Source organism: Lolium rigidum, chromosome 6, assembly GCF_022539505.1.
Source record: "Lolium rigidum isolate FL_2022 chromosome 6, APGP_CSIRO_Lrig_0.1, whole genome shotgun sequence".
Classification (NCBI taxonomy): domain Eukaryota; kingdom Viridiplantae; phylum Streptophyta; class Magnoliopsida; order Poales; family Poaceae; genus Lolium; species Lolium rigidum.
The window spans coordinates 8,917,270-8,932,472 of record NC_061513.1 but is presented as its reverse complement, the minus strand read 5'-3'; the positions used below and the strand labels follow the sequence as shown (position 1 = coordinate 8,932,472).

General features: G+C 44.3%; 3 protein-coding genes and 1 non-coding gene across 4 annotated transcripts; 1 reads left to right on the top strand and 3 right to left on the bottom strand.

The window, feature by feature from the left end:
• Nucleotides 1-790: 790 nt before the first annotated feature.
• On the top strand, nucleotides 791-6,329 carry LOC124662143 (putative disease resistance protein RGA4). Its single transcript, XM_047200025.1, has 4 exons — nucleotides 791-4,679; nucleotides 5,411-5,540; nucleotides 5,878-6,027; nucleotides 6,134-6,329. The coding sequence occupies exons 1-4, from the start codon at nucleotides 791-793 to the stop codon at nucleotides 6,327-6,329; spliced, it is 4,365 nt and encodes a 1,454-aa protein (XP_047055981.1).
• Nucleotides 6,330-6,719: 390 nt separating this feature from the next.
• On the bottom strand, nucleotides 6,720-6,802 carry TRNAL-UAA. The gene has a single exon. It is a non-coding gene; the product is annotated as a tRNA-Leu (tRNA).
• A 236-nt stretch (nucleotides 6,803-7,038) lies between these two features.
• On the bottom strand, nucleotides 7,039-12,777 carry LOC124666293 (BTB/POZ domain-containing protein FBL11-like). The gene is made up of 18 exons (XM_047203638.1): nucleotides 12,540-12,777; nucleotides 12,335-12,452; nucleotides 11,986-12,121; nucleotides 11,834-11,883; nucleotides 11,569-11,657; nucleotides 11,372-11,480; nucleotides 11,222-11,258; nucleotides 10,949-11,094; nucleotides 9,960-10,500; nucleotides 9,574-9,855; nucleotides 9,356-9,501; nucleotides 8,517-8,855; nucleotides 8,196-8,436; nucleotides 8,057-8,112; nucleotides 7,778-7,858; nucleotides 7,646-7,690; nucleotides 7,489-7,557; nucleotides 7,039-7,397 (listed from the first exon to the last, which is right to left on the bottom strand). The coding sequence occupies exons 1-18, from the start codon at nucleotides 12,764-12,766 to the stop codon at nucleotides 7,221-7,223; spliced, it is 2,889 nt and encodes a 962-aa protein (XP_047059594.1). The 5' UTR covers nucleotides 12,767-12,777; the 3' UTR covers nucleotides 7,039-7,220.
• Nucleotides 12,778-13,224: 447 nt separating this feature from the next.
• On the bottom strand, nucleotides 13,225-14,332 carry LOC124662142. Its single transcript, XM_047200024.1, has 2 exons — nucleotides 14,104-14,332; nucleotides 13,225-13,946 (listed from the first exon to the last, which is right to left on the bottom strand). Exons 1-2 carry the CDS (start codon nucleotides 14,330-14,332, stop codon nucleotides 13,225-13,227), a joined length of 951 nt encoding a protein of 316 aa, XP_047055980.1.
• Nucleotides 14,333-15,203: the final 871 nt, after the last annotated feature.

The following is a 15,203-nucleotide window of genomic DNA, read 5'->3' as shown; positions in this document are numbered from 1 at the left end:
CGGCTGTTCTTCCTCCAGGTCGGCGAGCCAAAGCGGAGGATCTTCCCCTACCTCAGCGCGGCGCTCATCGTCGATCCTGCCCCAAGTGGTATCGTCCCCAACGGCATGGTTGACGGCCATGGCATCGAGGTCAAGCAGCATCAGTGGAGAAGGACTCGATCGCTTTTTAATTTTTTGTCAAGGTCCTTTTTAGAAAAAAGGAGGGCTTGTTTGTAATTTCAAGTTACTTCAGACCTCTCTCTGTAATCTGTATCCACCGCATGGAATGAAGATTCTAGGTCCTTTGGGCCCACCCCTTTTCAGAAAAAAAAAGACATTCAGTTGACACTCTTCAAGTTTTGCTGTCGTTTTGCTTCCTACAGGATTCCAGATACAGGACACATCAATTCTTGCAATTTTCAGTTGTACGTTATGAGTTTCCGCTTATGGCCTTATGATGACCGTTTCTGTACAAATGACACTTGACATGTTAATTAAGAAATAAAGATGCCCCCAGCTGTTAGCATCTACTATGTCACAATGCTCAAGTAGCTGATTGGACGTGATTTGTTGGAGTGCAGATCGAGCTCTAGTCTTATGAAGAGTAGTAGTATTTTAAAGTACAACCATCAATTAAGCAACCAACCGAGCGCATCTGGCTTTGGCCCCAAAAAGTCAATGCTCGCATTTGCTTCCATTTCCCTCACAAGCAAGCATCTGCGCGTTTAGCCTGCCCACACCACCATTCTCTTCTCCACCCTGCTTTGTGTTTCCCTGTGCTCTGTGTGTGTTGCTAGTTCGGGGCTATCCAATGGCGGAGCTAGTGGCCACCATGGTGGTCGGGCCACTGCTATCCATCGTGAAGGACAAGGCGTCCAGCTACCTGTTGGACCAGTACAAAGTGATGGAGGGCATGGAAGAGCAGCACAGGGTCCTCAAGCGCAAGCTGCGGGCCATCCTGGACGTCATCAATGACGCTGAGCAGGAGGCATCGCACAGGGATGGGGCCAAGGCTTGGCTTGAGGAGGTCAAGAGGGTGGCTTACCAGGCGAATGAGATCTTCGACGAGTTCAAGTACGAGGCGCTGCGCCGCGAAGCCAAGAAGAACGGGCACTACAGCAAGCTGGGCTTCGATGTAATAAAGCTTTTTCTCACTCACAACCGTATTGCATTCCGTGAAAAAATGGGAAAGAAGCTATGCAGGGTTTTGCAGGCCATTGAGGTCCTTGTGACTGAGATGAATGCATTTGGGTTCAAATATCAGCGGCAAGTGCCAGCATCCAAGCAGTGGCGGCAGACGGATCATGTTATCTTTGATCCAAAGAAAATTATCAGCAGATCGAGAGACCAGGATAGAAGGAATATTGTTGATACTCTACTTGGTCAAGCTAGCAATGCAGATCTCACGGTTGTTCCCATCGTTGGAGTAGGGGGGCTAGGCAAGACCACCTTAGCGCAGCTCATTTACAATGAACCAGAAATTCAGAAGCATTATGAGTTGCTCCTCTGGGTTTGTGTCTCAGACAGCTTTGATGTGGATTCCCTGGCTAAAAGTATAGCTGAACTTCTTCCCAAAAAGAGTATAGCTGAATCAGCTTCCAGGAAGAGCCCACTCGATGTCGTTCAAGATGCACTAAGAGGGCACAGGTACCTCCTTGTGCTGGATGATGTCTGGAACAGAGAGCCCGATAAGTGGGAAAAGCTCAAGTCTTGCCTTGCACATGGTGCCAAGGGTAGTGCGGTTTTGACAACTACTCGTGATGAAGGTGTCACGAAAATAATGGGTACAGTTAATGCCTATAATCTCGCAGCTTTGGGGGATAATTTTATAAAGGAAATTATTGAGACAAAAGCATTCAGTTTGCAGAAGGAAGAAGAAAGGCCTTCCGTGCTAGTTAATATGGTTGGTCAGTTTGTGAAGAGATGTCGCGGTTCTCCTTTGGCCGCAGCATCACTAGGTTCGGTGTTGCGGACGAAGACCAGCAAAGAAGAATGGAAGGCTGTGTTAAGCAGAAGCAGCATTTGCACTGAGGAATCTGGAATTCTACCAATACTAAAGCTCAGCTACAATGACTTGTCATCCCAGATGAAGCAGTGCTTTGCTTTTTGTGCCATGTTTCCGAAGGATTACGAGATTGATGTGGACAAGCTGATCCAACTATGGATGGCACATGGCTTTATTGACGATGAAAAGGAAGTTAGTCCTGAAACCATTGGCAAACGAATTTTCAATGAGCTGGCCTCAAGGTCATTCTTTGTGGATGTGAAGCAAGCAAAAGCTACATCGGATAATGAGTGGAGCAGTTATTCCAAACATACATGTAAAATCCACGATCTTATGCATGATGTTGCGCTGTCTACAATGGAAAAAGAATGTGCTCTAATGCCTGAGCAACCAAGTCAGGTTGAGTGGCTTCCAGATACAGCTCGCCACATATTTTTGTCTTGTGAAAAACCAGAAACTGTTTTGAATGATTCTCTGTTGACAAGATCTCCGGCTTTCCAGACACTTCTGTGTGATAATGATATGCGAGAACCATTGCAGCAATTATCGAAATACAGCTCTTTGATGGCATTACAGCTCTGTACAAGGAGAAGGTCATTCCCCTTAAAATCCAAGCACCTACATCACCTAAGGTACCTTGATCTCTCAAGCAGTCGTATCAAAGCACTTCCTGAAGATATAAGCATTCTATACAACCTGCAAACATTAAACGTCTCTGGCTGTGAAGAACTTTCTGAGCTTCCAAGGCAAATAAAGTATATGACTGCCCTTCGTCACCTCTACACTCATGGTTGTCCGCGGATTAGGAGCATGCCTGGCGGCCTCGGAAAACTCTTGTCCTTGCAGACACTTACGTGTTTTGTAGCAGGTCCTTCTGGCTCTGGGTGCAGTGATGTTGGAGAGTTGCATCAGTTAAACCTTGGTGGACTGCTAGAGCTACTTCAGCTAGAGAATGTGACAGAAGAAGCTGCGAAAACGGCAAACATCGGAAAGAAGGAGGAACTCCGAGAACTGAAATTAGAATGGACTGTTGGTTGCGAGGATGATGCGAGAGTGCTTGAGGTTCTCAAACCTCATGACGAGCTGCAGGTTGTAAGGATAGAGTCATACGGAGGAACCACCTTTCCAACATGGATGTCTATGTTGCGAAACGTGGTTGAGATCCATCTTTCTGGTTGTAGCAAACTGCAATGGTTATTCAGCTGTGATACATCCTTCAGTTTTCCAAATCTGAAGGAATTTACACTACGAGGTCTGCAATCTTTGGAGAGATGGTGGGAATTAAGTCACCAGGAACAAGGAAAAGAGGTAATATTTCCTCTGCTTGACAATTTGTCTATTAATGGCTGTCCAAAGTTGACAAAGTTACCTGAAGCAACACTCCTTGGAGAGTCTTATGGTACAATGGCACGGTCAGCATTTCCAGAATTGAAAGAACTGTACTTGTGTGGCTTGGACAGCTTCGAGAGATGGGAGGCAATCGAAGGAAATCAAAGTGGATACATAATATTTCCTAGGCTTGAGAAACTTGAAATTTCCAGTTGCCGTGTGTTGACAGCATTCCCGGAAGCACAGCCTGGTGGAGATTATGGTATGGCACGCTCAGCATTTCCTGCGTTGAAGATTCTCAGCTTGAAAAAATTGCAGAACTTTGAGAGCTCGGACGCAGTTGATGGATCTCAAAGAGAAGACGCAATGTTTCCTCAACTTCAGGAGTTGTATATTGAAGGCTGTGGGAAGATGAAAGTATCATCAGGGCAACAAAAGGTTTCTCCAAAGCTGGCCATGTTACACACTGAGGGAATTAAGGAAGAGATGTTCCTGTTGGTAGCTAGACATATGACTTCACTGACCCACTTGAAATTGCAGAGCAGTGGAGAAACGGAAACAACCTTGTTAGCGGCTGATCATAGTTTGAAACTTGTGGTGGATGTCACGGAAAAAGGGAATCACAATGATTTCCCTCTAAAAGATATGGAGTTAAGGGGCTTTAAGTCGGGGGTTGCGGCTGAGCTATGTGCACATTTTGTACAGCTTCAACACTTGTATTTTACTGAGTGTGATGCACTTGTCCACTGGCCAGAGAAAGAGTTTCAAAGCTTGGTATCCTTGAGGAGACTAATAATTTGGCACTGCACAAAACTGGTTGGATACGGACCACAAGCTTCTGCAGCGGAGCCATCAACAACACCAGAACCCTCGAGTGAACTCCTGCCACGTCTCGAATCTCTCCTGATATATGGTTGTCCAAGCATGGTAGAGGTCTTGAAGCTCCCTGCATCCCTGAGGGAACTGACAATTAGTAATTGCACTAAGCTCACATCCATATACAGCAGGAGGTTACAGCAGGGACAGTCAGCATCATTGACTCTTCAAGGGCCGTCACCTGTATATTCAGAGGTGTCATCATCATCTGCCAATGCCAGGACAGAGCACTTTCTGTTTCCCTATTTAGAAGAAATAACCATAAACAGTTGTGATAGCTTAACAGGTGTCCTCTATTTCCCCCCATCACTGGTTCACCTCGGCATCAATGATTGCAAAACCCTGTCATCCCTACCGAATGGACCACAAGCATACTCATCTCTGCAAAGCCTTATCATCACGAAGTGTCCTAGTCTAAAGAGGCTCCCTACATGCCTGCAGCAACGTCTAAGCAGCCTCCAGTACAAATATCTAGATGCCCGTTTCCAAGGTATGCACGTGTCAGTTTCCATCTCTTTTAGTTTGTCACATTTCAGTAACAAAATTAAGACGTACTTCCAGAAATACTACTACTACTTTAGCTGGATTGACTGCTTTAGTCAGCTAGCTAGAGAACTAAATGAAGATGTTTATCAATATTTTTGTCTGTTACAGCAGACATGTGTTACGTACACATGTACACTTCTAGTTCATCACTACACTAGTGAGCATATTTAACCAACTATTTACGTAAATGGCACACGCCATAGATCGATAGTGGTAACAGCATGGCTAGTAGTCTAGCAGTACAAACCGAAATCTGTTGCAAATATATTTCCAGATATACTACTACTTCAGCTGGATCGACTGCTTTAGCCAGCTAGCTAGATACATAACTAAATGAAGATGTTTATCAAAAAAAAATTGTGTAATAGCAGACATGTGTTTTGTACACATGTACACTTCTAGTTGATCACTACACTAGTGAGCATATTTAACGAAGTAGATCGATAGTGGTAACAGCATGACTCTAGAAGTACAACCCAAAATCTGTTGCAAATATATTCCTTTTATGTAAATTCGTTGTTCCTTCAAGTGTAAATCTGACGCTTCATTGATACAGTACTTACCAATTTTCTGTGACATCATGTGTGAACAGATCCCAGTCTATTCAATCCCCTGTCATGGAGGAATGCCATCCGCAGAGCCTAGCGAGCTGTCAATTTGCAACACCGTCACCAGGGGAAGCTACCAAGCCGCAAGCAGGAGATCTAACTGGGCCATGGATCACTGTATATTCCGAGCTTTGTTCTTCTGGCATTGATTGTGAGGCCGGGCGGCTCCTTGTCAGAACTGTTTCTGCCATCCGTATGTACAACCTATTTAGCTTATTGTCCCTATTTGATTTACCTACACTCATGGCAAGAATTGTGTAACATTTTATTTCTTATTCCAAACTACGTGGCAAGTTTTAGTGCCTTATCTCCTTCAGTATGTATAGAACCAGAACACTTCCTTTTTGTGTGATATGTATGGATATTCTCTATGTAATAATGTAGCTGTATCTTGAAACTTTGTAATCCAGGATTTACCTCCAGCTAAGCTTGCATCTTATTTTGTGATCAAATTGTGAAGCGGATAAAATACATGTTGTCAGAATATAGACAGGAGAGACACCTTCTATCTATGTTGTCGTTCAGATTCTGCAGCTACAGAAAATCTGAAGCGCACGCTACATCAGAAGGCCCGGAAGGGGTCTGGACGGCGAGGGCGAGCCAATCAGCTTATCCAGGCTCTGTGTCGCCGTCGGCGACTGGATATGGATGGTGGCCGACCGCCTCGTCCCTCGGGAGCGCTCGGTGAACCCTTGTTCCATCACTCTACGGAACGCCTTCAGCGTCGGCCATCGTTCAGCTCCTGCAGCTTAGCAGAACTCTAGCGCACAATGCTTTGACTGTATACAAGTTGTCGATGGCCGGATGGACACTGGAAGAAGGCAGAAGGTCCTGACTGTAGACATGGACATAGGGCCAACGATGGAGCTCATCATCAGTTCAGCTGCTGCCTCGACTGGATGGTGAGAGCAGCTGTAGCGCAGATACAGGGGATACCGAGGGCTGATCAGGCGGCCAAGGCGATGACAACCGAGCCGCCGTCCTAGCCGTCTCTGCGGCCCTTCTCCAGATTCATTAGTTATGAACTCTTTGCTCTTGAACTTCAGAACATGCTACCTAATGTCGCCGCTACCAAAAAGTAGTTTCCTTCTGAGATCAAATATTTGGCAAGGAGGATGGTTCAAATCTCAATGAGGAATATTTTTACACACAAATAAGGAAGGAGAAAACATAAGAGAAACAATGCTATACCTAATGTCGCCCCTACCAAAAAATAGTATGCTTGGGAGAGCAAATCTTTGGCAAGGAGGTTGGTTCAGATCTCAACGAGAATTATTTGTACACAGAAATAGAATCGATGACTCTAGAGGAGAAGGAAGGAGCAAAAAATAAGAGAAAGAGTCAAACAGTGTACAGAAAAAAAAAGTTGTTTACAATGCTGGCTGTGGGGTTCGAACCCACGCGCACTTGAGTGCAGAAGATCTTAAGTCTTCCCCCTTAACCACTCGGGCAAACCAGCTGGTGTTGATTTTTTTCTTCATTAAGTCTTCTTAAATGCTTTACCATTTTCACAACCTGCTTTACCATTTTGACCATACCTTTCTCCTGCGGACATGTTCCTATTTTTCAGAAATGCTTGCTTTGTATGATATTTCAAATAAACCGGACAATTTTCAAGGTCAAGATGATTCCTCATGCACGGCCACTATAAGTCTGTAAAGCCATGTCAGTCATGTTGAAAGACCGTACATTTCATATCCCAAAAACTTTAGTTTTTCTTTTGCCGGTTTTCTCTTATATATTTTCCTGGATCCTTGTTCTTATCATCATACACTCCACAAAATATACAGAACCCCTATATCTGGGGAATTTCTGGTAAAACAAGCGCACAAAAATAAACTGTTGCTTCAAGACATTAGAGCCTTTCTCTAGAATCATCACAATCTTTCTTCCACTACGGTGGTTCTGAGCTGCTTGCTGGTCCACTCCAGCACGATGGTCTCCTTGTGCACCGGCTTCGAGGAGGACGACACCTCCATGCGAGGATCGAAACACGATCTCGCTGACTTGCATCTGCTCATCCTCACGCTCCTCATCATCTTCCCCTCTGGGTTCTTTGGAAACAACGGAAACCATGTTAGCAAAATCCTCTTTATTTCTTATCGAGTCGCCGTAAGTGCTTCGGGAAATCTATGTGATGCTCACGTTTGGGGTGTCGTAGCCTCCCTCAGAAGCATCGCAGAGATCTAGTGCCAGTTGCCTTAGCAGGGGTAACTGTAATTGGGAGCAAATAGGGCTGTAGTTACATCTTACAATGGTACAAAGGCTGAATGAGTTACAGATTAGAGGAAGTACATGGTACCTCTCTGATAGCATCCGTTATGATGGTTCTTCCAATACCTCTGCCCTGCAGTGCTCAAGATTCAGAAAAATATCTTTAACTCAGATTGAACTACTTTAAGTTGAGTGGCAGCATATTCGAGTCTGAACTGACCGTGTGCCTAAGTAAGACGTCTTCCAAAGCTTTACAGTTAAAAATAGAAGAAACCCCATCAACTGTTATCTGACCACATTCCTGCATATACCAGAAAAAGAAAGTCCAATGAACAACAGGGCTCTTTAGCCTACCACTAAGGGCAAATCCTGGTCGTTATGAAGAATTGAAGATATTAGCACTGACATCCGCAGTTTGGATTTGATAAAAAAAAGTTAAAATTCCAATGTAATTTTACCTACAAGTGCCATGTAATATTCACGGTGAGTTTGTGTGTACCTCAAGGTTTAAGCATGTCAAGTTTGGCCACCCAGACGTGATTATCCCTTGAGAGCCTGTCAACCAAGATTCAAGAAAAAAACTCAAGTCAACAAAATTACAAATGGATCCGCATAATTGAATCTGAGAGTAAACTTACTGGAGTTGAGGAGTTTGCAACCAGAGAGACAAAGCTCAACTAAATTACAATTATGTGTTAGAATTGTCAAGTCATTGTTTGTCATCCATGGAGTAACCCACTGGAGCCGTAATATACTTAATGCTGGTGCCTTTGTTTGAAAACCAAATGAAGTTAAATTGCCAAGACAATACTGGAGGCAGAGCACCTGAAGATTCATCGAGGATTCTAGTAGATTCCTTACAACACTGTCAGAGATTACCTGGATGCAGTTCATATAATTATTATACAAGGAAAGGCACAGGTAGCTCACTAATTCAACAGTGCAGAGTACGGACCCACCTGAAATCTAAGAACCAATGACTCGAGAAACGGGCAAATCTCAGGAAGGGCATGCAGGATATTCTCTGGTATTGTTGTGCCAAGACCAACTGTCATCTTCCTTACTTTACTAAAAGAAGGAATAAGGTCATCTATTCGAACAGGACAAAATGCCCAGCCCAATTCAACATCCTCCAAACAGCAAGTACTGGTTATCTCCTGAAGAAAACTGCCATACTTGTTACCATTCACGGACTGTACCTCACCATGTTCAGACAGCAGGTTGCGACATCCAGTAGTTTTCAAGCAGCACAAATTAGAACTTCTCCTTATAATTGGTGCCAATGAGACCATGGAAACCTGTAATTTTCATGGCGGAAAAGGATAAACACTAGGTATCAAAATGAGCAGGCCGATGGTTCTGTTGTGAATAAAAATGGAACTAGCATTTCATCTTCAAAGGTTGCCAAGCCATCAAAGCAACAAAGGTGATTATCCTCTCATTCAAATATAAACATTTACCAAAACATGTTCTATTCAACTATGCGATCAGTAAGATGACTTGCTAGAAAGAAATAAATGTTCCAGAGTTTGGTATGTGTTGATAAAATCAATATCTGAAAATTTGTAATACGGTTGATCTGTACTTCTAAAGCTCTATATTTGTTTTGACAATAAGCTCTATATTTGTTCAATCAACTAAATATAGTGCTTGGTTCACTGTAAGTTCACAACTAAAGGTTACATTATAAGGATAATAATATTTTTTCAAAAAAAATCAGGAGAAGAGCCTAACAAATATAAGGTGGCAAGCAGATTGAACATAATACGGAGTATATAATTTAAACAGATAATCATACCACAGTCTCTGAAATATCAAGATACTCAAGAGAAGAGCCAACAAAGCTGCAGAGAGCGCCATCTGTAAGTGATGTCTGCCTTAAGCATAAGGACTTCACAATATTCAAATTACTCACTAGCTGGGACATACCAGCACAACAAATACCTACAAACAGAAGAATTCAAATTAGCTCAGTTGTGAAAGACCCATGGTAATGAACAAAAGGACGACCTTTACCTTTACATCCTTCCAGATGCAATTCTTGCAACCTAGATGCCATAGCATAAGGACCTTCATCCTTATGGTAAGGAAAGCTGTCAGAGGGATCCAAGTAATCCAACGAGCATAGCGTTTGAATCGACTGATTTCCGAAAGAAGTATAAGAAAGAACCATTGAGTGGATCTTGGTACAATTAAGCAGTAGTTTAGATATGCCATCGTCTGTTAACAGGGTGCAATGTTTAATGTTTATATAACATAGCGATTTGTCCAACATGGATATCTCCGCTAAGTTATTGTCTGTACATAAAGATACACAATAATAAGAAACACAATTACAAGGTTGCAAATAAAATAGGCATACTTCACAGCAACAGATAGTGAGCACCAAACATTTTCCCTACCAGTAATATCATTTCGGCCTTCCAGTGTCAGTTTTGATACTTTTGAGAAAACTGGGTATATTGGTGTCCTGTATGGACTTTGCTTGTAGTAGCTAGACATATTTCGATTCATTTCACTCCGTGCTTCAAATCTAGAAGATATAATCAAGTACTTGGGTAGTATAATGCTCAAATCAATACTCAAATCAACTTCTTTAATCCATGGACATGTCAGTAACAGGTATTGCAAATCTTCAAACTGAAAGAGCAAACAATGGGAAGCTCGGAATGTTCTCAGTTCTGGAAATGCCAACGTCAGCCAGTCAATTGCTGCACCAAAATGTACATTTGGACATTTCGAGAGATCCACCATGTGTACATTTCGAAATGAGACGGTTTTAGCCTTCTTCACCAGTTCAACATAAAGTGAAAAACTTCCAGAGTGACCCTGGCTATTCGAACTTGCTAACCTTCTCTTAAATATAGCATCCAGATCAGTGGGAAGCACTGATATGTACAAGAATTCGGTAGTTAACTGGGGACATCCTGAAAGTACAATTTTCTGCAAACAAAGTCCTTTTTCAAAAGTAGTGTATGGTCATCTCCGGGGAATGCAGCACCAAAGTATATTGCAATGAAGGATAAGATGATTCCAACTTTCAAAACAAAAAAATATGGGAGCATATGAATTTTGTAAGCAGATTTATTCAACCTAAAAGCTTTTTGAAAGTGCCCTATGATGAATACTACGCATTGAACGATATCATAATATAACTTGTTCTCTTCTCCAGCAGTTGATCAGATTAAATTAAAAACAAGGGAGTCATTCAAATATGTAAGTTTGTGAAGAGGTTGCAGTCAGTTTGTGAATGGTTGCTCAGTCTAAGAGTTAGTGTAACAATTTTGCAAGGAAGCAAGGTCGAAACAAGCATTTTGAAGGTCCATGAATTCAGGAAAATTCAAAATTAACATAGGAGTAATATTGCTACAGAAGTGGCTTTGAGGAAAACCTTGGAATATTCTGTTATTCGAATACGATAACTATTCAAGCTGTCATCAGCATCCGTACCCAGCAGAGCTTGCAAACTGTCCTTGAGAAGATTAAGAATCATACATACCGCACTGTTCCCAAATTCAACCCAGTTTCTTTTTATCCCTAAAGTAGGATTGAAGAGTCAGGACATTATAAATGGAAGAGAAGTATGAGAGATGTATACCATAGAGAAATGTAAAAAAAATATGACAAGTTCATAACAGAAGTGCTCCAAACCAAGAAGGTATACCTGCCGCACACGCCAAAGGTAGAAGGCATACCCTAACCTGCAGAGAAAGTGAAAACAAAATGAGATATGTAAATGGACATGGCAAACTAACAGTACTACAAACGTGTTGAGCACGTAATAGGCATCTAAATAGGTTGCACAAAAGCGTACCTTGCTAAGAAGAAAGAGGTGGCTATCTGCTGAGTTGGGGACCAATTGTTCATAGGGTCGAATGCTTGCGGAAACCCAAAACAAAATTGCTTCACATAATTGCTTTTCACTACAAACGGTCAGGAAATCATTCTCCGCGCAGAGGGGAAACCAGCAATTTGATCATAGGAAAACGCCGGAAATACATAAAAACAAACCTATCCACAGTCAAGTGTGGGCATTCAATGGTAGAGCACAAAAGATCATAAGGTATTCGAGCAAACGATCTACTGGAAATGACCTGTACCTGCACAGGATTTGCATGCCAGAGAGATAACCATCAGAAAACAAAATGAACATTTCTTTACAAAGAATCCACTTCAAGTGAGGCCAACAAAGCTGGCCTCACATCAATACAACATCATAATTTAAATTGCAAACAGAAAGACACGCAACATTGAAATGTAGTTATATTGTACCTACAAAATTCTGAGCTAGATATCCTGGGCATACGTCTTGAACAAAAGTAACCCCTGCAGCCACATCAAAAGTCAAAAACCATACTTCGCATTCAAGTATTGAATATGTTTGTAAGATTATAAAATATGTGGGAAGACCATCAAGAAAAAACTCACCGTGGGTTTGAGCAAAGTACCAGACCTCGATTATGAAACCCAGTGGGACCAACATGGAGGAACTGTGAGATCCCATAGCCCTGAACCATCTTTCACAGTGCACTAGAAGGTTCTCAACAGCGAGAAACAAAGCACCCTGATACGATAAAAACATCATCAAGCATTAGCTACTGGGCATCACAGACCATACACCAAACCTCTAAAGGAAGCCAAAATTAAGCTAAATGCATCGTCCAATGATCACCTAGCTCAAGCTTTCAGCTCAGCCGCCGGTTAAGCTGATACATACACATTATAGAAAGATCCCTAAGCATGGTGAATTCAGTACAGGTAAGTCGAGAGAGCATACCTCCAGCAGCGGGAGGAAATTCTCATGCGTGATCGCGGGAGGCTCGAAGAGATAGCGGAGGACTTGCACGGCGGCGTCGAGGTTGCAGCTGATCTGCACGTATCCGCTGCCCGATTCACTGCAGCCACCGGAGGAATCCAGCTCACTTGCTCGCGAAATGGGACGAATCCTGAGCTCACGAGGTTCATAGTTCGAGGTTACTGACCTGAAGCTGCCTCCGAGGAGGGCGCTGAAGTAGGAGGAGCTCTCGATGAGCCTGCTCCGGTCGGCGCGAACCGCGACGGTCGGGGACGGGAGGGGGCCGTCGAGGGCGGAGACGGGGATGGGAGGAGGTGGAGGCGTGGAAGTGGTGGAGTGGGATGAGGCGTCGGTGATCTCCAGGACCACCTCGTCGGCGGCGACGCCGTCTCCTCCGTCGCCGGCGGAGGACATGTCTGCCCGTCGTGGTTGGTTCAGTCGTGATGACAAGTCAACGTTTTGTATACGGGCCATATTCAGGCCAAGCCCAACTACGATCAAAATGGAAAGATAAACAATTGATGGAACAAAGTTGCAAATGCAGGAATATTTGTTAGTAGCCTCTTAAACGTTTACAGAAATATTCTTGGAACAACTTTATTGGTTTTATGAAATCAAAACTTTTGCGTTCACTTATTTGGAAGGGATCTCTTTATACTTCCTACTCCTTGAAATATACTAGAATGCAATTGCTTTCTTGCTCAAAAAAAGAATACAATTGACTTAACCATGTATCAACCCTCGACACTTATTTCAAACCTAATTGCATGAAATTCACGCATACCCTACAAATGTGACCTTAGACGATTTCTCTCCCTCCAGACTCATAATCATTTATTGTTGGTATAGATCAAAATGAACTCCCATGGCGTTTATGAGGTGAATGTCTCCATGGTGGCGGGGCTGCTGCGGTGAAACTGAGAAACGGCGCAGTCGGTGGAGAAGAGGCCAGTCGAGAGGTACTTGGGCGCACCACCCATGATAGGCATCTTGGCCGTGACGTTGACTTTGCTGACATAGTGAGAGCGATATGTCTGGCCGAGCACACCGTCGACACTTTTGGTGAGGGCGTGGAACTTGAACCCAAGGTCGAGGTGCATGAGACTATCATTCCTGGTCTTGCCATAGCTATGGATCCGGGAGTCCTCATCGGTGATGGGCACCGCGTTGGCCGAGATGCTGAACACGCCGTCGAGTTCCACGATGATGGTGTTGACCGTGTCAATGCGGGTGACGGAGAGTCCCCGCACGGTGTTAGAGACCCACCGCGCATTCTTGGCGGCCTCCACCTCTATGGGCTCGCCGTCGAGAGTGATCTGGACATGGTCCTCCTCCTCGTCCCACTCGGCGGCCTTCCGGGCGCCGATGTAGAGGCGGTGCTCGTCGCCGAAGGTGACGCCGAGGGCCTGCACCCACGTGAAGTCACGCTTCTTGCCTAGGTTGCGGTTGCCGATGAAGTGCGCGTTGATGTGGAGGTCGGCGTCGGAGACGATGCAGAAGTCTTGGTCCCTCTCACCGTGGAAGTAGAAGGTGTTGCCATCGCCACCCGTGAAGCGCGGGTCCCCGCACGACGTGCCCGGGAACAGGTCGCACACTACATACATGTATATGAATCAGACACAATTAAACCAACCGATCGAGATAGTATGTCAGAGTGTGCGTGTGTGTGCATAAACGTCTATGAAAGGAGATATACCATACATCGACGAATGGCATGAGAAAAACTGAAGATGAGAAGATGGTACACGTACTGCAGAAGGTGAGGCAGTATTTGCACATGGCGAGGCACTTGTCGGGGCACTGCTTGGGGCAGCCGACGTAGCAGGACGGGCCCTTGTTCTCGGTGCAGGTCGCCTGGTACCTCCGCTTCTCGAACTTGGGGAAGTTCACCGTCGTGAACCTGCCCTGCTGCGCCGACGCCACCGCCACCGCTGCCACCAAGCACCAGCACACGAGCTGCCGTTTTGCCGCTGCCGCCATGGCCACTGCCGAGGACGAGAACGAGGTAGTTAGCTGGCAAAGTGAACTTGTGTTGCTGATCGGCGTGGGCAGGTTCGTGTGGGACGCGGAGAGGGATTCTTATGGGAGACTCGATCATGGGGTCCGAGCTTTGGGGATCGGATCAATGGCCGGAGCCGGAAGCGAAGCAGGTTGCTTGTGTGGGGACGAAGTGGCGTAGGGGACGACAAAGGTGGCATGGCAGAAAATTCGTCGGTTTTCTCAACTGCAAAATAAACATGCACACGCGTTGACTGTATATGTTAATCAATTAGTATTATAATTTGCTGGAAACCATGCTTACCTTTGCGTGAATTCAGTTGTACGCATTGTCGTCAATTAGGTACCACCTGGTAAAGCTCTGAGCCTCTGACTGATCTGACTCCGGCCGGCCGGTCGGCAAGAAGGGAGGGAGTTGACCTAGTACTTGTACATAAAGTTGATACATTGGTTTCACTAATTAATCGCTCACAAGAGTAACTATTAGCTCTCCAGATGCATGCATGTGGATTATTCGAGTAGCAGCAGATAGGTGTGGATATAAAGCTCGGCGAGTTCGTCTGCTCAACTCGTTTAACTCGGCTGGTTGTGTAACAAATAGATCCAAACAATAACTTTAGCTTGATATCATTAATGAGCTAAAGGAGCAAGCCGACGAGCTTCACGACCTGCTAGTTGAACTTGTTACTTACAATCTCATCTAATTTACGAACTTCAAACACCAAAACAGATTGTGCATAACTTGTTTTGTTAGCCAAACTAGCAATGTGGCCCTCGCAAATGCGAGAGCATCAACTTTAGCATGTTGAGATGAAATTACAATATCAATGTTATCACATTATTTGAAATGAAT